Source organism: Pteropus medius, unplaced genomic scaffold (assembly GCF_902729225.1).
Source record: "Pteropus medius unplaced genomic scaffold, Ma_sr-lr_union100, whole genome shotgun sequence".
NCBI classification, from domain to species: Eukaryota; Metazoa; Chordata; class Mammalia; order Chiroptera; family Pteropodidae; genus Pteropus; species Pteropus medius.
In genome coordinates this window covers 14,253,397-14,275,418 of record NW_024340692.1, presented here as the reverse complement: position 1 = coordinate 14,275,418, position 22,022 = coordinate 14,253,397, and the positions used below count along the sequence as shown (strand labels likewise).

Sequence of the window (22,022 nt, the reverse complement as noted above, 5' to 3'; positions counted from 1 at the left end):
AGCCCTGTCCCAACTACGGCGGGGAACCAGAAAGACTCCTCCCACTGCTGTTGCCTTCAAGTCCATAGGGCCGAGCATCTATAGACTATAAAGCCCTAGATCTAAGTAAAATGACAACAGCAACAACACTAACCAAAAAAAAAAAATCCACTAACAAGCTACAGCTATTTAGTTATATAGTGTAAGAAGAATCCAGTGTGCAGTGAGTCCATACCCCAGGCCACTTTGTAACTCGGATTGTTCCTCCTGGGGTGAAACTCTGTCAGTTTAGGGAACTTACGTGTAGTGATCTGGCTTAAATCACTCAGCATCTACCAGCTTTAGGGTACATGGCTTGTCGTCAATGATGGTGGATTACAGGACTGGCAGGAGGATGAACTTGCAAAAAAGCAACATAGGAAGCATCTTGTAAACTGATAACATGTTAAACGGATATAAGGTATTGATGAATTAGTGGGAGGTGTATGTTGGGTTTGGGGGAGCCAAAAAGAAAGTCTAATGATGAAAATGAAAATGGGGTCATGTCAGGTTAACCACACCCACTGTCACATTTTTCCTAAAAACAATTTTAAGATACTTACTCTGCTATATAAAGGGGTTTGAGGACTCAGAAATTATGAAAGTGGAATGTCAATCTTACTTTATTTGGTTATCATACAAAAATTAACCTTCGAAACATGCTAGGCCATGTCAGGAAGGGGAAGGACGCCTTCTCTCCTCAAGCTTCTGTCTGTGGCACCTGGGAAGGGTGGAGGGGGACAGCAGCGGTAAAAGGAGCTAAGATTAAGTAATGTGCCCTTCGTTGCATGCATGTTTACATTTTAAATAGCCGTCAATAGAAAAAGAGACTTCGATTTGCAATTTTTGTAACATAAAAAAACTCTCAGGAGCATGTTCTTAGAAACAGGAGCCACAGTTATTGGCTCAAGTATTAAGTTATGGATCAGAGATGGTGTGTACATTTTGCCTCCGTCTTTGTTTTGTTCGCCAACACAACTTGTGTTCATATGAAGTCATCCCAGAAGCCCAGTCTCTCGCTTGCCTCACTGCCTCCCCTGGGACCTTCAAACCACAGAAATGAGAACCGTATTTTTTAAATGATGCTGATTCCTCATCTTATCACCATCTACCAACACATATTGTCTCTCTGGTTTTTACAGCCTTGCTTAGAGATAGGGTTGGAACCTAAAAATCTAGTCAGGATTGGCTTCCTGTGGAGAGAGAAGGAGCGGTTCTTTAGTTTGGAGTGGGATTTGGGGTCATTGTCCATCGGCACTAATTTTGCCATTAGAGCACCATTTTCAGGGGCTGGGCATTATCTACCACAGATAATGGGCATATTTGAGACGAGAGCTCAAAGCGACAGATCCGGTTCCTTGGGAAGAAAAGCTTTGGTGATTGTGGAAGGAAGAGAAGCAAAAAAGGGAGACAGCTGGTGGCTAATGTGAAGGCGTGACATCTTCTCCTTCCCTTGAGAAGGAATGGAAAAGTCACATAGAGAACACTAATGCATTTCTCTCACAGAATCAGTGAGATGGGAATTAGGTGATTAAGTTCTGTATTTTAAAAGCAGAAGCTGGACACCTGAGGGAGCAGCGTACATTTAGGGCCTTATTTGTAATAGAGAAAAGCACAGTATGAAAGGGATGTTAGGACCCCACTAAACTAAGATTTATAGTTTTTGATCACCATTACTTTTACTGTTAAATATTTTCACAGTATATTTCTGTGCACATATTAGTCCTGATGGGCTTATTTTAAACTCTTCTTCTAGTCTAGACTCTAAGCTACTTGGGGGTAGATATTTTAGTTGTTTCTGGATCCCCAGCACCTGTCTAACTCAGCCCTGTGCCAGTAGATGTTTAATTACTGTTTGATGAGTGAACTAACCCTGCTGCCTCAGTGCGAGAGTCTAGAGATTTGCGAAACTCAACAGGATACATTTCTGACAGAACAAAAGTCTGAATTCAAAGACATTGAGTTTCTGGTTCATCTTATAACAAGTATTTCTTGCTTATTTATTATTTTGTTTAACTATACTCTAGAAATAGAGCATAGTTAAATATGGATTACTAAAAGAGTAATCATTTGGTTAATAAGTACATATGGTTTTTTATAATCTTTTTCTTTATCTCTCTCTCTCAAAGGAATCCTTTGCTGAACACCTGGGCTATTCAAATGGGGTCATCAATGGGTAAATCTTAAAAATTTTTTTTCTTCCAAAAATAGTTTGTTGGTCCTACCTAAACGTTTCTCTCTGTAGTGTTTCCTATCACACAAATATATACTGCCAGTCTCCTCAGCCCTCCTCTCTCCTCAGCAGAGGGTACAGAAGTTGTTAAAGTGATATCAGCATTCTCTTTTACTTTACTGGCATAAATTACTACATGACTTGAGTAAGTGGCTATTCAAAAGGACATAGATCTCATTTAATAGACTTAATAGTATCCTGGTTCTAAAAAATGTTGTCAAAGCTTCAGAGGGTTGTTATTTATAACCAACAGTGTAGCTTAGGCTCAAAGAGGACTTAATCATATTAAATTTCAAGTTGATATTTAACATTAACATGCAGGAGTAGAAATGTTTCGTCTCCTATTAATAAGAATGGCTTTATAGTAATTTGTTAGAATATGGTCTGTATAAGATATTTTTCATTTCAGTGGACATTGAAAAGAATCATACATGCCTTACAACAACAAAAAAGAAACTTGTATTAACAGAAAGTCTCTGTTTTACTGCTTTTGCACCAGGGAAAAGGTATTATTAGGATATAGGGGTCATTCTTGGGTCCCAAGGGCAGGCTGTGTCACTAGGCTGAGAACCAGCAACTGGAATCCATCCAGAAGCAACGCCATGAGTCTCACTTGCCTCCTTTTCCACTGGGTCCTCTGGCCGCTCCTGGTGTCATCTGGTTGGTTAGAGTGGCATATTGAAAACATGGCTGGCCACGGGGGTGTTTGCTGGACAGTTCTCAGAGCAGGGCAGGGACGTTGGGAAGACCTACACTTGAAAATGTGTCTTTTAGAGATGTCATAAAATCAGCTATCGAATGATACATTTCAGTGTTATAGACTGCACGTGCACTGGCGAGTTTTTCCAGCAATATCCATCCTACAATTAAGTTTTAATAATATAACACATCCCTGTTGATTTTAGAGAAAAGTGGTTTATTATGGAGGAGAAAAGGCTTTACTTTATCTGATTGACAGTCTTCTCCATCTGACAGCAGTACCCACTACCGTCATACTTTTGACTTCAGTTTCCGTGTAAGGCAGAACTCTTGCCCCTCCCACAGTTCATTTTCATGCATTGTACATGGTGATCTTTTCAAAAGATAATGCCAGCTCTAGTCACTCCCCCGTTTAAACCCCACAATGGCTTTATGTTGCACTTAAAACTAAGACGTTCGGCGTGGCAAGCAGAGCCCTACAGGATCTGCCCCCACTCCTACGTGCTACCTCTCTGCTCTCAACTCCCGGTGTTCTCCACTCTCTTTTATTTAAACTACGCACACCATTTTTTCAATTCCTCAGATTCACCAGGCTCTTTTACTTCTCAAGGCCTTTGCACATACTCTTTCTACTTACTGGAAATTTGTCCTCTCTACTCCTAAGCCCCCATTCTTCACCTGGCTGCCTTTTGTTCATTATTTTAGGTTTTAGCCAAACTATCTCTTCAGTGAGGTCACCCCTGACTCTATAAACCAGTGGCTGGCAATTTTTTTTTTTTCTGTAAAGGGCCAGATCTCAAATGTTATCACCTTTGTGAGCTAAAAAATCTCTGTCACACCTATTCATCTTTGCCCTTAGAGCATGAAAGCAGCCATAGACAAAAGAGATGAATGAGCATGGCTGTTTCAATAAAACTTTATTCACAAAAACAGGCCAGAGCTGAAGTTTCCCAAACTCTGCTGTCATCTAAAGAAGATAACACATGTTGCTATAAGTTCTCTCATAGCAACTTGCTATTTTTCTTTTTAATACCTAGCACAATTTGTAATTACCCATTTTGAAGGCAAAGATTGTTTATCACTATATGCATGCCTTGCATTATGCTTGGCATATAGTAGGTGATCAGTAAGTATTTGAATGAATTTTAAGTGCCCTAAATTAATAGTTTTATATACTTAATAAGTAGGAATTTAAAGAAATACAACATATATGTGTGTGTGTGCATATGAGAGAGAGAGAGAGAGAAACATAGGATGGAAGGAACGAACGAAGGAAAGAATTAGGAAGGGCTTTTCTTTTCTATCTTCATATCTAGCATAAATAAATGCACTCTGTGAGTTTCGTATAAATATATTTTCTTTTTACATTAAATGCTCTCAATGATTTGAAGTAGATATTCATTCATTCATTCATTCATTCATTCCACAGTTATTTATTGAGTGTTTACTATGCACAAGGCACTATATGAAAAACAAAGCTCTCCTGGATCCTTCAAGAAGACAGCAGTAATACTGTCTTCTTGTTTTGCATTTTTGGGTTCAGGGCTGAGCTGTATCGGGCCTCAGGAAAGTTTGAGCTACTTGATCGTATTCTGCCAAAATTGAGAGCGACTAATCACCGCGTGCTGCTTTTCTGCCAGATGACGTCTCTCATGACCATCATGGAGGATTACTTTGCTTTTCGGAACTTCCTTTACCTGCGTCTTGACGGTGAGTGCATGAGGAATTAGACTCGGAAGCCATGCTGACGAGGGCTCAGGGATAATGGGCACTTAGATCCAATCTCAGCGGAAAATGGGGGGTAAAATTGTTGAAGAATTAACTAGCAGGGTGGGGTGCAGCTTTTCTACATAGCAATTTTTATATCCTCAAGCTTAAAATAAGCTGAAATCACTGGCACAGCTGTTTATCCCACATACAAGCCAGTACAAGTGGACTTAGAGTCATTTATATACCACAATTAAACTAAACTGAAATAAAATTTAAAAGCTCTTCTTGCTCTTAGAGTTGTCTGTTTCTTATGCACCATGTAGAACATTTTGACAAGCCTTTCACTTTTTGTGTTAAGGCATATTTTAAGGGCGTAAAGACTATTCTGTCTCCTTTTTTTCGACAACACTGTAATAGTTTATTTAAGATTATATTTAATTATCATTAAAATATCTTTTCCTAAGTAGAACATATCTATATATCATGTTAAGAGATACAGCTTCATTGTCTCCTGAATTTTGCAAACTATTTAAAGTTTTTACCTGATATTAAGAGTGAAATCAAAGTACCATGTCCTAAAAAATAGAAAGAAAATATGAATGGACTATGACTGTAGGAATACGTCCTAAATTACTATACAATTTGGATATTAGCCCTAATATTTTAGAGAGGAAAGATATCAAAATTTTCATACTGTGGCAGGGAAAAACACTTTCAAAGAGTGGTAAGTGAGAATAGGAGCTAATTTATAGCCAAAATGGTGTTTGCTGGATCTCTGGGTAGAGAAGAATATAGTATTACTAATACCAATTTTATCTAATGCAAGATTCAACCTTTTGTTGAATGGGAAACCTAAAGTTTCTGTTTTGTTAAAAGGTTTTGTTTTGTTTTCAATCCAACATTTTGGCCCCTTTTTGCCATGGATTAGATATAACTGGAAATATACCGACCTCAGACTTGCTGTATTTGAGTTTTTAAGTGAATTCTCTTTATGATCTACCTATTAGGTTAATATTAATTTTTAAATTAATTATACCTCTGACAGGCTTGATTTTTAAAAATCTTTTTACCTCTCCCCTCCAAAGTCACTGAAAACAGATGAGTGGTTAAGTAAGTGTTAATTTTGAATTCATTACACAGTTACACGATCCACAGTCTGTCTCTGGCCAATCTCCTACATTATGTTTTGTCCTCTGACCTGAACCTTTCTTCTCTGTGGGAGAGTTCAGCACTTCATTCTAAAAGCAAACCCTCCTTCCACTGCTGCTCAGGTGAGGGGCAGCCCAGTTCTATTTTCCCCTGGGTTTGCAGCTCCCCACCCCACCACAGGTCTCAGACGTAACTTGTTTACTACTCTGTGGCATTTTGTTTTAAATCTCAGCTCTCAAAGGATTGTAGCCCTGGAATATTGGAGTCTGTGAGACTGGCAAGAAGTGATTTCCTTGAAACAGATCTCTCAAATGTTTTCTTACCAGCCTCACAGACTATCTTTAATAGTCTATTGGTTGCTGTCCTTATTGTTATTTCTAAAAATAGTCATAAGAGCTAACATTTGTGGAATGCCTACTCCATGCTGGATGCAAGACAATGTACTACATGTGCATTATTAATTTAATTCTCTCCAACAAGCTACTGTTATCTCTCATTTACCCCGAGGTACTAATATGATCACCATTGAACATGAGGAAACAAAGGTTTAAGAGAGATGAGTTTACCTGCCAAAGTTTACACAGTTAGCAAATGGTAAAACCAGATTCTGACTGAGATTTCTCTGCCTCCAAATTAGCTCAGTTTTTAGCAGATTCAACAAGATATAGCCCATCTCTGAAAATATTGGCTGCTGCCCTTAAGACAGCATTTTAAATATGATTTTGAACTTATTCAAAAATTTTAATTGATTGATTGAAAATGGCCAGGTACCAGAGATACAGTATAAATGAGCCACTCACTCTTCGTGCCATCAAAGCCCTTACAATTAGGTGGGAGGAGACAAGTAAGCAAGTTCCATCAAATGTTACAGATAGAATTGAGAAAGCCAGACAGGCTTCTACCTGCAGGAAACAGCAGCCATTTGTTTGAGGGACAGAGAGAATTGATAGGCAAACAGTGAATATACACATGGATAAATTAGTACACATACTTGAAGCTACAGCCCCTCTATCCACTTCACCCCTCTTAACCCAGTTGTTCAGATGGCCAGATATTCATTGCCAGATTTGATGACTCAGATTTTTGACCTCAAGAAAAAAAACCCCATGATCACAGCTAAGCAAATTTTTCTGCAAAGATTGCAGTTGCATGAAGAGATTTAGCTATATTCCATTATAGTCTTTGTTTTCACTGGAAATGATTTTTGAGTGAGAGCAAGTGGTGAAGTTACATCCTAGAAGACAAAATTTTCCAAAAGCAGCTGACACTAAGTTAAAATTAGTAATCAGAAAAGCCTGGCACTGTGTTCCTTCTGGCAAATTCTGCAATTCTCAACACAATCGCCCTTGCTATTAATTGTGTTCTTGGTTATGCTGTACATCAAAGTCTAAAAGAACGTGAAACAGATGCACATTAAATCCTGTGCTACCTACGAGGAGCGTTTATTTACCTGTGGATAAACCCTGACGAGGTAGTTTGAATCTTCCTGAGCGACGTCCCAGAGATTACTGATAAGCCAAGATCTTGACTTGGGTTGGGGAACCTTTGACTAAAGGAAGTGATAATCCAGCAAATTCTGAACCTTGTAATAAGAAATGCCATAGCTTTCATAAAAGGTGATTTAATCATATTTTCTCCTGGCTTTATAATTTGTCAAATTCCCAGCTATTTATACAGTTTAAATACACACCAGATATATTTGCTTGAGGTATCTGTCAAAGGGCCTGAAAATTTCTTTGACCAAATAATTTGATTTTCTTTTTCAGCACTTTATTTTGCATTTAAGGTTATTTCATCCTAAGTTGGCATATCTGATAATTAGTTTTATTTATATCTTAATGCATGTGATCATGAACTGATTGTTTTTCAGTGGATCAAAACTGAGCTTCTACCTCGAGAGTATATAGATGCACAGTTTTTGTACCCTGCTGTCAGAAAACAGATCTCGGGGAACTCCTTCTTTCCCCATTTTAGAAGCATTTGGGGTGGGGGTGTTGAGTAGGAGTCCTGTGGCTTTTTATTCAGTTTAAAGCAGAGGGTAAATATGTGAACCATTACTCCATATGAGTAATTTTTCAAAAATGATTGCAACTGGAAAGATGATGTAGCGAAAAGTTTTCGTGATTGAACAGAATGTATCTTCCATTATCATTGTGAACAGATAGTTCCTGGTGATCTCAGAAAGCCAATTCTGAAAATAAAAGAAGAGCCTTACATGTTTGAAACCTCATTCAATAGAGTACATTTAGTGCCTCTCCCCCAAAATCAAAATTCTTACAATTCACTGTTGCAGAATTTGACCAGGTCACCAAACTTGAAATCTAATTTAGAAAGTAAAATGAGCTCTTAAGAATGTTTCTTCATTAAATGGGAGCCCCTAAAGTCCCCTTGGCTGTATGCAAGGAATTGATTCTTTTTCCCTCCTCAAGGGGGTACTTACTATTTTTATTAATATGAAAAACAGATCCCCCCATGTTTGGGAACCTGACCCTCATAGTAACTTGATTCCATTAGCTGTAGTCACTTAAATGTTTTAATCCTTTGAAATAAGTTGCTAGTATATTTTCATCCTTAAAAAAAGAACACCATGTAGAAAGAATATTTGTATAGCAGGCAGTTAGGGACTATCATGTAACATGCACGTATATTTCATAATAAGCGAAAGCCTTTTTCAGAACTCTCAGCCACACTTTTTCTGGTGAAATATGTTCAGGTAGACTATGGGTAGGTTTTTTTTTTTTTACCTTCCACAGTGCAGTTCATGAGATGGCCAGGTAAATATATTACCAGTTCATGGTGTGTGACTGAGTGGCTGGGTCGTGATGCGAAGTATGGATGCCTTGGCACACAGCGAGCTCCATAGTCTGTGGTTTGGTACTCTGATTATCCCCTATATTGGAGTCTCTTCAGGCACCATGAGGTGAGCCATCACCAGGTATATTACATGCTGCTCTGTTTGGTTTTAGTTTTGCATCCTTTGAACCCAACAGAGCAGAATGTCAGAATGAGAAACAGACTGTGAGATTCCTTCTTTGGGGCTTCAAGTCTTGCTAACAAGGATAACAAGGAGATATATATATATATATATATATATATAATATATATATACACACACACACACACACAATTTATCCTTGTTATCCTTGTTAAATTATATATATGTATATCATTTATATATAATATATATCCTTGTTATATAAATACATAAAGATATTAAATATATAAATATATAAACATGTATTTATATATATGTAAATAACATATATATAAATTTTATATATATACATATATATATAGTGTTTTAAAGCACAGAAACAAATCCAGAACATGTTTTTATTGAGTTTTAGGTTCGTGTAAGAATGTTGTAGAATCTGTATAGTTGCAAAGGTGCCCACTCTGGAATATTTAAACTCTTTCAGCATTTCAGAACCATAGGTAGTAGCCAAAGTGTTCCTTCTTGATTTCAGAAAAGTCTCTTTCTATCTCTCTCTTTTTTTAAGTTACAAAATTTTCTAAGTTCCTTTCAAATGTACAGAAATCTCTGGGGATTACCTTACCAATGCTAAGAGAAGTCTGAGTATATTTCTTAAGGAAGCAGCCCTTTTTGTTTAGCTCTGTGCCATTTTCAGACAGGAGTTAATTGGCAAATTTATTTTTCTTATCCCCTCAGGCACCACCAAGTCTGAAGATCGTGCTGCTTTGCTGAAGAAATTCAACGAACCTGGGTCCCAGTATTTCATTTTCTTGCTGAGCACAAGAGCTGGAGGCCTGGGCTTAAACCTTCAGGCAGCTGATACCGTGGTCATCTTTGACAGCGACTGGAACCCTCATCAGGTCTGCGTGTCTCTGACTTAGATGCCCGGGCTTCCCTTCTAGAGAGGAACTAAAAGACCAGCAGTTTCATCATTCACATTTATGGGCCAGAGCAAATTTCTAAAAGAGTGGGCCATTTTTCCAAAGGAAAAATAGCCCAGCATATTATTTTGGCTGTTTTCTTATCTCCCTTGGAGCATAGATATTGAGATGTCTTACTCATGCCTTTGAAGTGCCTCTGAAAAGCTCAAGCTTGGTGTAGAAAAACTTCATTTTGTCTTAACTTCATTTCTTGGGATTGCCACTGAGCAAAGTACATTTGGTGAAAGATCAATCAAAATCATTCCAAAATGAAATGGCAACAATAGCAGCTCATGTTGATTGGCTCCTTCCTCTGTGCCAGTCTCTTTATGTGCTTTGCTTCATTCAGTTTTCATAACAACCCTGTGAGGTTGTTAATATTACTATTTGCTAACAGCCCCAAAATACGGAAGCTTTAGGTAACTTTCCTGAGGTCAAACAATAAGTATATGATAGTTAAACTTATATCCTATGTGTTTTGTTTAAAATCATCATCAGAAAATATTCTTTGGAGCATCTACTATGAAGTTCTTTTAAAGGAGTCCTTTGATGGTTAATAAAAAGACAATAGAAGGGGTCCCTTGGGGCACTGGTTTCCTAAATTATTCTGAGCAATTGTGTGCTTGCTTGTAAGATACTGGTTGGGTAGAATGATATTCATCAGGATTTGATTCATATTGGAACCAATGTAAACTCAAAATAGTCAAAAGGGAAACAGCATTTCTCACATACAAATATTCATTGTACATCAGCATAACCCGGGCTTCTCGCTGTACCATGGTTACTTGAACTGTAAATATGCAGAGTAATATTGCCTCACTGGATCATTGTGAAGATTGGGTGAAGGAGTTGTTTTTGGCAGGAAGTAGGGTTCAGGGTGCATTAGAATTATGAGGGAGCTTTTAAAAAATATATATGCCTGCTTCCTGTTTCCTGTCACCCCATCCCCAATTTTGTAGGTGCTTCCCACCCATATAGATGCTACAGACTTCTCTATATGTTCAAACACTCCCAGGAGATCTGCTGTAGGTTTTCTAACACAGCTGAGGTCCCAAGCTTTTGGGTGACCACCAGCATTGGACCACTGTGTATGCCCATCAGTCACTCTCTCTAGGTGAATACACTAAAGTTACTATCAAAATTTTCCAACCTTGAAAAGGGTTGTGAGCCACCAGCACAAAGTGTATTCGTTCCAAATCTTCAGGAAATATTTTATATGTTTTTACATCCCACATTGCATTCTAAAGCACAGGTAAAATTTGTATTCATGGGAGAGATCTGCAGTTTTCCTTCAGAACATTGTGAATTCAGTGTCCGTTTCACACACATTTGCTGAATGGCCGTTATGCCACAGGCACTGAGCTAGCCTAGAGGGGAGAAGACGTGATTCTTCTCCTCCTAGGGTACACCACGTGGTTGGTTATTTAGATTACCCTACTTGCTGCTGCTTAAACCTTCACTGAGAAAAAATAACCTGTCTGTAGGTAAATGGAGAGAGAGTTCACTAGATTTTATCTTCTGAGGTAAAAATTTCTAAGGCATCTCTGTTGTCCACCTTCATTGGTACAGTGCTAATTCTAAAAGCCAAAGGAAATTACTGTTTCTGGAAATGGTAATTTACCATAAGAAAGGATGCTGGGACATCTGTGCCTCTCTCTCTCTCTTGCTCTTGCTCTCTCTCTCTCTCTCTCTCTCTTCTCTCTCTTTTTACCATATTGGCTATGCATGCTTTGGAAAAAAAAAAAGCATGATATTCTTTATCATGTTGAATCAAAATTAAGTCATATTGATGAAATAGGGGATTCACTTTATAAAGGTGGACAGATTAAATATAGAAGCCTTAAAGTTATTAATGGGAGGCCCTAGCTAGAAGCAAAGATAGAACATATTAATGTGGAATTAGCAATAAAATCCCTCAGGGTTCCCAAGACGTTCGTTTCCAAACTGTTGACTAGAAACGTGGGTTGGTACTTTTATTTTTAACCAGTGGGACTGGAGCTATGTTGAGAATGGTCAACCACAGAGTCACCTTGGAGGCCCTCTTCTCAGGCTGTTCTTATCTCGAGATATATTCACACCCAAATTAGTGTGATGAAGTTTCAAACCACTTAAGACCTCAGAAATATTGAGTAATCCATTCAATAATTATAGCATGTATTTCTTTGTCACAATATCCCTCCAACTGTTGACTATTTTGGTTTAGGGGCTCACAGGTTTACATTTCATAAACCTTTTCAGCCTAGAAATATTAATTTTTATTACTTTCCAAATAGATAGATGGTCTTAACCACACAAAGAAACACCACTGCCACCATCATCAAAAAACAAAACTAACTGCACAAGCTCCCAAGGATTTAAGAACTCTGTTTTTCAGATGTTCCATACCTTCTGCTTCTTCATCTATTATACTCTGCTGCTACCTGCATCTTAGTGTTTTTGTGGTTTACCAATTTCTAGGACAGGGGATAGTAAACTCTGACTCACAAGCTGAGTCCGGCCCACCACCTGTATTTGTATGACCTGCAAACAAAGAATGGTTTTCACATTTTTAAGTATAAAAGGTAAATTGAAAATATATATATATATATATATATATATATATATATCAGCCTTTCGATGAGAATAGTTGCCCAGTGGAATATTGACTCTTGGACTCATCATGGAAAACCACATCAGACCCCTTTTCTAAGAGGCAGTCAAGAGGTTGATGACACAAAACTTACCATTTTGACTGCTGCTTAGCCACTCTGGCGACGATATGTTGAGAGAGGGGATTGAACTAAGAGCTTGAAAATGAAGTTTACAGTCCCCGCCCCTTTGGATTTTAATTAACCTCCTCATTTTCTCCTCTTTGGAAAATAATCTAGTTTGGATGAGTCCCAGCTGTGTTCGTGGGTCAGCTGTCCAATATATATATTAATTTATTTAAGTATCTTTTGAGGAAAAACTTTTTCCTAATTAGTCATTTGACTGTGAAGTTCCCTACAGCAAAGACAGATCTCCTGGGCAGACTTTGGCCTGTTGTCCCTTTGTGTGGTACGTAAGTGACCAAGAAACTCATCTGGTTAAGAGGATGGGCTTACAGCTGTGGAGCATCAGCTCTGCAAAATTGGGTGCTAGGATGCAGGATGTAGGGATCAGACTTTTGTCCTAAAAATATACACGGATCTAGTGGGGGATGCATGGAAACAACTAAATAGGATTGGCTCAGAGACCATCACCTGGACCAGAATGAATGAAAGTAACATACCAAGAAGTTTTACTATGTGGCCTTAAAATCAGGTAACTCTTCTTCGTAGGTTTACAAAGATTTTTATTTAAAGATTTCATTAAAACCATTTTCTTATTTGAATAATAGGGGTTAAAGCAGAAAGGAATTGTTAAACCACACGGAAGTAAAATGAGGAAAATTTAATAACACCTATAATCTTATTATCTGGAGATATAAACATTATTCATTTGTTGGTGTTTGTCCTTCCTGCCTTTTCTTGGTATAAATATGCACATATAAGATCATAATGTACATAGTCATATATAACTTGTAGTTTTCACTTATATCTTTGTGTCGTTAAATCTTCTATGGTACTGTGTTGGTACATACATACAGTAGAAGACTGCAGTTTATTTAACCAATCCGTTGTTGAATATTTACTTAATTCTACTTAAAAAAAAAAAACATTATAAATAATATAAATAATGCCGAGAGGTATATCCTTAATTGTAAATCTCTGTGTATATCCATGATTATTTTCTTAGGATAAATTTCCAGAAGTAAAGTTTCTAGGTCAGGGGCTATACCCAATTTTAGTATATGTGCTGCCAAAGTGAACACTCCATACCCAATTTTAATACTTTTGATAGATAGTGCCAAATTTCTATCCTAAAAAGGTTACCAAATAGTAGTACCCGTTTACTGCTCTACTAGCAATCCTTTTCCTTCCCCAAACTAAAGATTGAATTTTTGATGGAATTACGTACTAGGAAATTTGCTGTGTGAGCAATCACTGTACATACGATGTATGTATTTATATATAATGTGTGTATTTATAATGTATGTATTATTCAGTGATGTTTTAAAATCATCTTTAACACCTTAAACCGAAAGGAAGGTACTTCTTGCAACTTAAAGCTAATCGTAGGTAACATCAAATTTATTGTTTTTTGCTTTGTTTTGTTTTTTTTAGTTAGGGACTTATTCTGATGGCGAACCTAGGGACAGATAAGTATTTCAAAACCTGAGGTGTGTTTCAGGTGCCCTCAACTAGGAATGACCTTGAATTTTTCCAAAGAAGATAGCTGTGTTATTTTAAAAATGTAAGCAAAATCTTCCATTAGTAAAGATGAATTAAATAAATAACCCTCCCACATTTCCCTCTTGGGTTGGTGACTTGTTTGCGTGGCTAATACAGGTACATGGGCCCTCACAGCACATTGTTCTCCTCTGCAGGATCTGCAAGCACAAGACCGAGCTCACCGCATCGGTCAGCAGAACGAGGTCCGGGTGCTGAGACTCTGCACCGTGAACAGTGTGGAAGAAAAGATCCTGGCAGCTGCCAAGTACAAGCTGAATGTGGATCAGAAGGTGATCCAGGCGGGCATGTTCGATCAGAAGTCTTCAAGCCACGAGCGGAGGGCATTCCTGCAGGCCATATTGGAACATGAAGAGGAAAATGAGGTATAGAAAGCCAACTTTATGAAATCAAACAGTGACCTTTTGTCTCAGAGGATTAAGAGGAACCTCTGTTCTTTGAAGAATTTCCTGGGCTGGCGATAATTAAAATGAATAAATTAGCTGCTATCTTACATCCCAAGCACAGAAAGCCTCTGAAAGTTATCCAAGAGTGTCTTAAAAGCAGTTGCTAGAGGGACCTCAAGTTTTAGCCAGTAGATCCTTCTTTCATTTCTCCTGGGATGTGCAACCAGCATGCTTTATTGTACTGTAAATGCTGCTTTCCATGGGGCAGATAGAGAACCGAAGAGAGGCCACTTACAGGGACAGAATCAGCTAGATGAGACAAGACCAAGCTTACAGGGGCCCTCCTTGCCTTTTCTCTCTGCCAACTTCCAGAGCCCTCTGTCTCGCCTTTTGATCAGAGATCACAGCACTTCAGTTTGTTTATAGGAGAAGCCTTCACAGCCTTGTGAAGAAGATAGTACCTGACCTGGTTTATATAGGATGCAAGGTAGCACAGAGCTCCCCAACTTTTGGAGGTCGAAGCCGTGGGGAATGCTGATCTCTCCCAGCCCTAAATCCTGCTAGGTGGAGCCTGGAGTGCAATCCAGTGCCACTCGCTTCTAGTTGTGAGCAGCCTTGCTGCAGCTCAATACCCCTGCCAGGTTATCAGTGCACCAGACATGTTACCATTTTCTGGGTGGCCTGTATCCTGATGTGAAGACGTTTGGCGACACTGATAGACCACAATGAAGGGCTCTGGTCCTGAGTATCTGAGGCAGCATAGGCTACCATCTCCGTGGTTGATGGGCCAAGAATTACCAGGGTACAAAGAACCCCGAAAGATTTATTGCCCACTTCCCATCGAGTTTGTTCTCTCTGAAGGTCAGGCCACTGTGGGCAGGCTTCTTACAAGAGAGCCTTTTCATCTTATGCATGAGGAAAGCCCAAGCCCCCCTGCCCCCGTTGCATAGGCAGTGAAAGGATAACGTGGTTCTAGGAATAGGGTGGGCAAAGCAGGACATCTGCTCACCAGAAGATATGTGAACCAGACTCTTTGTACTGTGAAGTCTCAGCCCACTCCTAGCTAGTCTGTGTCTTTGGCAGAAGAAATGTAATATTTAGACAAACTGACTTTAATCAATCTAGTGATGAACTAGAATAGATGATTTTTTCACATCAGTTTTTACTTTATTGAATTGCATTCATTTCTAACACAGTGCATGAAATGTTATCTTGGGAACCGACAGTCATCTCATTTAAGCTGCTACTACACTCACACCTTTTCTAGACCAAGCTGCCTCCTTTTGAACATATGATTAAAGAAATTGGATGTTCAAAATTCTGGATTTTCCTCTTTCTTCCGTCTGCTGATACACTGAAATTCCCCATTTGTTTTTTAACAAGCTCACTCAGCGTGTGATAAAAATAATTTTGTAAGGTTAAGTTCTATAGTATATGCCCAGCTTTTAGAATCTTTTTTTAATGTAGAAGTCATAGCATAACATTTCTAAAAAACTTGAGAATTATTGGTTTCTGAGGAATTTGCCAAGAGAGAATATACCTTGGTCTAACATAATATAAAATGGAAATGTTAGCCCTTATGTAATTGCTTTCTCCATTTCATTTAAATTACTTTAATAAAGGATAGTTTTGTAGGGGTTTTGTTCTTGATACCTTTTGAGTTGTCATATCCACAGATCTAACCGTTAGCGTAATGTCCACTGAAACACATTGATTAAATATATCTTAAAGGCCATATATTTGCGGTATATGTGACTTCTATGGTCTTGCTCTGTACCTAGTCAACAAAATTTCACATACTCATATTTTTTGTAAGGCTTTGAAAATGAGCATTTTTATATTACAAATAAGATTAATAGAGTTAAAAGAATTAATGTTAGGCGCTTTTTCATGTAGCTTTCCGTCTTCTCTGTGATGTAAATGTCACGCCCATTTTACAGATGAGATCATTGAGGCGGGGAGACATTAAGTAACTTGTTTTAAAAGTCAGGGAATTAAGATACACACCCAAGAGAACCAGCATTTCTTATAGTGCACCACACTTCCTCTCTTAACAGATTTTGCTCTAGGAAGATGGTTTGAATAACTTGGAAAATACTAATGGCAAGTAATTATACCCAGCGACCCTTCTCTTTTCTTTCTGGCTTGAGAAATGGGACCCCCTGTGGCCAGGAGGACAGATCCACCTCACTCGTTTGTACCTTGCTCCAGCTGTCCAGTGTCTCTCCTAAAGCCTGTTAAATCTTTCTGTTTCTTGACCCCAGGAAGAAGATGAAGTACCAGATGATGAGACTCTGAACCAAATGATCGCTCGACGAGAAGAAGAATTTGACCTTTTTATGGTAATGTTACAGAAAATCAAGGAAACAAATACCTCTTTCCTCTGCCCTTTTTTCTATTAACACAAGACGTCTGGAAGCTGCGTGCCCTGGCAGAACTTCCTTTGTGAGGCCTGTGCCTTTCCTTCAGTTCAGAGGCTGCACACGGCTGAATTTAGCCTGCAGACATATTTTGTTTGGCCCACGCAGTGTTTTTGAAAATTTTGAATTCGTTGCCAACATAAAAAGAATCCTGATTTCTGGCTTCTCTTAAAAAATGAGAGTGGGCAATACCCAAGCCCACATCTCTATATGGACACAGTTGGCTAGAACTGAGTAGCAGCTGCATGCTATGAACAGGCCGTGGTGGTGGTCTACAGCTTACCACTGACCTCCCCCCCACCTTCATTTCTAATCCCAGATCAGCATCATTTAGGAAACCTGCCCTGCTCCTCTAGGCCCAGTTTAGAACTCTTCCCTAGCTGTCTCTTTACTGGATCAAAACAAACATGCTCCTGTGGGGGTGGGTAGATAGTAACTAAAACAACAGGGTTGTGCCTCTTTATGTTGAGGAGAGCCTGCTTAAGCAAATAGGAAACTTCCAGATGTGCATTAAAAATTGGTTGGATTTTACTGGTACAAAGTATGTGTAAAAGAACCTTGATATTTGAAGATTTAACGTCCATGGTTTCAGCTTGACACTTCATGATACGTGGTCATCTGTAATTTTGCCGAAACCTGAATTTGATTTATGTGTATGGCCTGCTACAAGGTCAGTATGGACAGGGAGCAAGCCCCTTGGCTAGTGAGAGAAGCTCTCAGACGTAATATTTTACTGCGTTCTTAAGGCATTTGCTATAGTAATTTTATTTACCTCTGTATCCCCAGTGCTCCAAACAGCACATAGTTGTTGCTCAATAAGTATTTATTGAACTAATGATGGCATTTGCAAATTTCAGGCCTCGTGAAGACCTCGGCATGAATCAAGATGTATGAAGTTCTGAGGCTCCCTTCATTACCTTCAGTCATTTTAATCTTTATAACATTGAGCCTGATTGTGGAGTGAGTGAATAAATATAAACTGAAACCCTGGTGTTTGAATGCTCCAGAACCCCAAAATCAGAGGTCCCAAATTTGAATGCCCTCGGGTCTCAGACACATAATTTGTATGAGTGATAAACAAGTAGATAGGGCTGAGTGGATGGTGGTGGGTGGAGCTGCTTTGTCTAAGGGCACACAGCTGCAATGTAGCCAGAAATTCCAAGTTTTCAGGAAAAGCTGGAAATCTGGGGTTTATATGCAGTCTCTGGATTTCAAAATGTTTGCAACTAAATTTAATTTTTTATTATTATATAACACTGCAGGCCAAACAAAACACGGCTATGGGCCAAATATGACCCACAGAGTTTGCAATCTCTGCCTCGTTATCCTTGACAATCTAAGAAGAGAACTCCAGCTGCGTGGAGAATCATGTTATTTTTGTAACTTGGTAATTTTTGTCTAGGGAACAATGATTGTGTCCACACATAATTGTTCAGGATAAAAGACATTTAATTATTTCTCAGGAAACTTTTAGGTAGCCATGGGACTAACTCCTAACCTGGGATGTGCACATTTCCCACACTCCTAAATGAACCACCCTACCCAGGTAAGGCTGTTTTGGAGAGATATGACAGAAAAATGACATTAACAGCATGGTCAGCATGGGTGTTCATACAACCTAAGTTTATGAGCTCATACTGTTGGTCACTACCTTTATAGATTATTCTTTACTTAGGGAGATTAGAGATACACCTTGGAGATAGACACCTTTCCTCTCCTTGAGGAACTTATTAAAATGTAGACTACTGGGAAACACTGAAGCAAGAGACCCTCTGCGTCCCTGGCTGATCACTGATTGGCAATAATTCAGCACTGCTGTAGCCTCAGATGCTCTTGAGACCCTGGGAAAGATAAGCTGCCTGCCATTATGCAAATTAGATTAGGCCCAGAGATGGACATTTCCATCTGCAGCCCCGAAATACTGGGAAAAGAGAACTCTTTTCTTACTTTTGGGCTCTGTATTTGTAGAAATTGAAAGCCTCAGAAAAAAACGTGAATGTCTGGCCAAGGCACAGCTTTCTTTTAATTTGAGAATATTTTATCATGCAAAGAACAGACTTGAAACAGGTGAAGCTGGTTAAGGAACACCTTTTTGTACGTATTTTGATTTGTGAATGTTTTGCTTGTTTCTTAAAGGTTGACTTCTTATTTTTTGATTATAAAAATTTTTGGTTTGGTTTGTTTTTTTCTTTTTTAATTAAATTTATTAGGGGTAACATTGATTAATAAGATTTTATAAGTTTCAGGTATACAACTTTATAATAGAACATCTGTATATTTCATTGTGTGTTTCTTAGTCTTCTAACTAATCGGCTGGCTGCCTTTGGCCAATTCACTATTCATTAGCACCTCCACCAGGGGGCAGGAAATCAAATTTTAATCCTTGCCAGCTACTCTGAATAAAAAGTTTAGCGATAAACAAGAATGGAATGTGAGCTAGATTTGGATTTCAATATTTAAACTCTATATCTATTATTATAAAAGAATTCTCGGTAAAATTAATACAAACTGATTTAATTTTGTATCATAGACACTGTAGTTAAGTAACACACATTAAACAGATAAGTCTCTTTAAATTAAAACCTTACTCTTGAACATTTTTTTCTCTTTTTTCCTTCTAAAAATATGACTTCAGAAAAAGTTATCTCTGATACTGATTACCTGTGAATTTTACCTAAAAAGATCTTTGACAGGTCAAGGTACATACCCGAAACATTTTGCTCACATTCAAAAATTAAACTTTTAGCTGCTCTATTCCCTACAAAGGCAAGAAGTACTTTTAAAAATAATTGTTTATTATGGAGTTTTAAGACAAGCATATTCGTGTAGTATCTGAATAATAAATTAGACTTACTTGAATATCAACTTCAGATTTTGTACTAGTATTCTGCAGAAATTTCTGAGAAGAGATACAATCATCAGCATATTACACATTGCATCAACTCTTCCTAAAAGGGGCGGGGGAAGCAACTGTTATTTTATATCAGCAAAGATTTATTTTCTCAATTGTGGACAAATGCATAGCAAGTCATTTTACAGGTTGTGGTATATATAGATAATGGTAGCGGCCTAACCAAAAATCGAAGTGACTATATTTTGTCATCTCAGTGTAGCATATTAACAAATATATGTTTTTCTTATTAGCTATCTAACAACTATTAAGGGATCACCTTGAGAAGCCCCTCTTTAAATTGCACTGTTAACAAGGCATCCTCTGTGTGCTCATTAGTAAGGTTTGGTGGATCCCATTTCTGATACTAGAGATTAGAAAGCAGGATTAAGAACAGCCTCTATAGCTAACTATAGCACATGACAGAACAGGATGGCCGCATTTATCTACCAGTGGGACTCCACCATGCTCCACGCCTACCCATCTTGGGAATATAATGATTTCCGAAAATGTTTAAGCATAGTTTGAAGGACTTTGAACTTTAATTTTTAAATATATTCTAGGGATCAAATTTGGATTTGAATAGAAATTAAATTTTGTTACCAGTTTTAGCTCTTAAGGAAAAATTGTATTGAATCCCTTTTTCAGTTCAGTAGAACCAAAGGAAGAAAGAGGGAAAAGGTAAATCATTTAATGGTTAATGATGTATTCACTTGTAGAAATGGTATATCTAGCTAGTGATGTATTTAACTAATGTGTATAGCAAATCAGTAGAGCTTTTATTTGCTTTTTTTAGCTATCAAATTGTTTAGTTACAGATTAAAACCATATACGTGGAACTTAACTTATTTACCATTGTACTAGAATTTGAAAAAGCAAGCAGGACATGGGGAAATATGCATTCGAAGGCTTTGAAAGGCTACAAAAGGCCATTTCGCTAATAACTTGATCAGTTGCGATGAGATTACGTCAGGGGTATGTCTCTGTGGTATAATATTTTCATAAGAGCTAAACTTTTTAAAAGCTAAAGAACCAAGGGACATTCTTCTCTCAGAGCCCATAATGTACTAAAAATTCAATACAGTCATGGCCAACTGACTAATCAAGCCATTTATGTGCCTACTCTGCTAGTGACACCCGAGTTGCTGATTTTTTTTCCTGGTTATTTAACCAAAACCATGAGCCCTATTGAGTAAAAAGGAAATTTTCTTAATGAACTTCCTTTTTTTATATGCTCGAAAAATACTTTTATGTCAGGACAGCAGTGAATTATATAGGTGGGGCTCGTCTTTTAAAAATACATCCCCAATTTGAATCTTCTGTTACTTCAGGGGAAGCTTTGCACACAGATGTGCTAAGAAAAGCAATTTTTAAAGAGCATTTTTTAAATGCATACAGAAATTTCAGTGATGGATACAGAAGAGGGGAGGAGATTTTACCTTGCAGATTCTCTGCCTGGACACTGTGCTTCAGGGATGGGCTAGAACAAGTCAGCCAGGAGCCGCCATGGGAAAAACTGAACGGGACCCTGCTGTCGTAGGAGGCGATTTGTGAAAGTTTTATGTGCTGTAAAGTCTGTGCTGGACAGAACCCCCTTTCCCATTGGTGAAACTTTTGTTAATATCCCCAGCGTATGGACATGGACCGGCGGAGGGAGGACGCCCGGAACCCAAAGCGCAAGCCACGCTTAATGGAGGAAGATGAGCTGCCCTCCTGGATTATTAAAGATGACGCTGAAGTGGAAAGGCTTACATGTGAGGAAGAGGAGGAGAAAATATTTGGTAGGGGGTCTCGCCAGCGCCGGGATGTGGACTACAGCGACGCCCTCACAGAGAAGCAGTGGCTGCGGGTAGGTGTGGCTTTCTTAACTGTCTCTGCTGGTGGAGTTTCTTGTTGGCTTGGAGAAATCAGGAGCTGAGATGAGAGCTCAAATTCTCTAAGGGACACAAGTTGACAGTAAAAGAGGAGATGGCCTTTGAACATAGATAAAGTCATTCTGCTGTTGCAGTGGAGTCATTCTACATGTCAAGGCGGTGTCTTGAAATATAATGAAGAGTTCTTTGCTGGAGCTCAGTTGGCTGTTGGAAGCACAGGATTATTAGAGCTATGAGACCCACTAATGTTTTATGACCAATTACCTGGCCATGCCTCACTCTCTTGGAGTTAGAATCAAAATGTGGAAGGGGCCTTAGAGATCCTTTTAATTCCCCATTTCATGGATCTTTAATTGGAGTTTTACTTTTCCAAGTCCTGCAGAGATGGTTCAGGGACAGCAGTTTTCTAACTGCATTGTCATTTTATTAAAGCTGGAAG

General features: G+C 38.4%; 1 protein-coding gene across 1 annotated transcript in view; it reads left to right on the top strand.

Annotated features, from left to right (window-relative positions):
• SMARCA2 (SWI/SNF related BAF chromatin remodeling complex subunit ATPase 2) overlaps window positions 1–22,022 on the top strand; it is a 122,029-nt gene that overhangs the window by 41,036 nt on the left and 58,971 nt on the right. Inside the window, exons 17-22 of the mRNA XM_039887353.1 lie at window positions 2,148–2,194; window positions 4,494–4,660; window positions 9,480–9,643; window positions 14,151–14,378; window positions 16,664–16,741; window positions 21,340–21,558. Coding sequence (XP_039743287.1) covers window positions 2,148–2,194; window positions 4,494–4,660; window positions 9,480–9,643; window positions 14,151–14,378; window positions 16,664–16,741; window positions 21,340–21,558 — 903 coding nt within the window. The remainder of the gene's footprint in view (window positions 1–2,147; window positions 2,195–4,493; window positions 4,661–9,479; window positions 9,644–14,150; window positions 14,379–16,663; window positions 16,742–21,339; window positions 21,559–22,022) is intronic.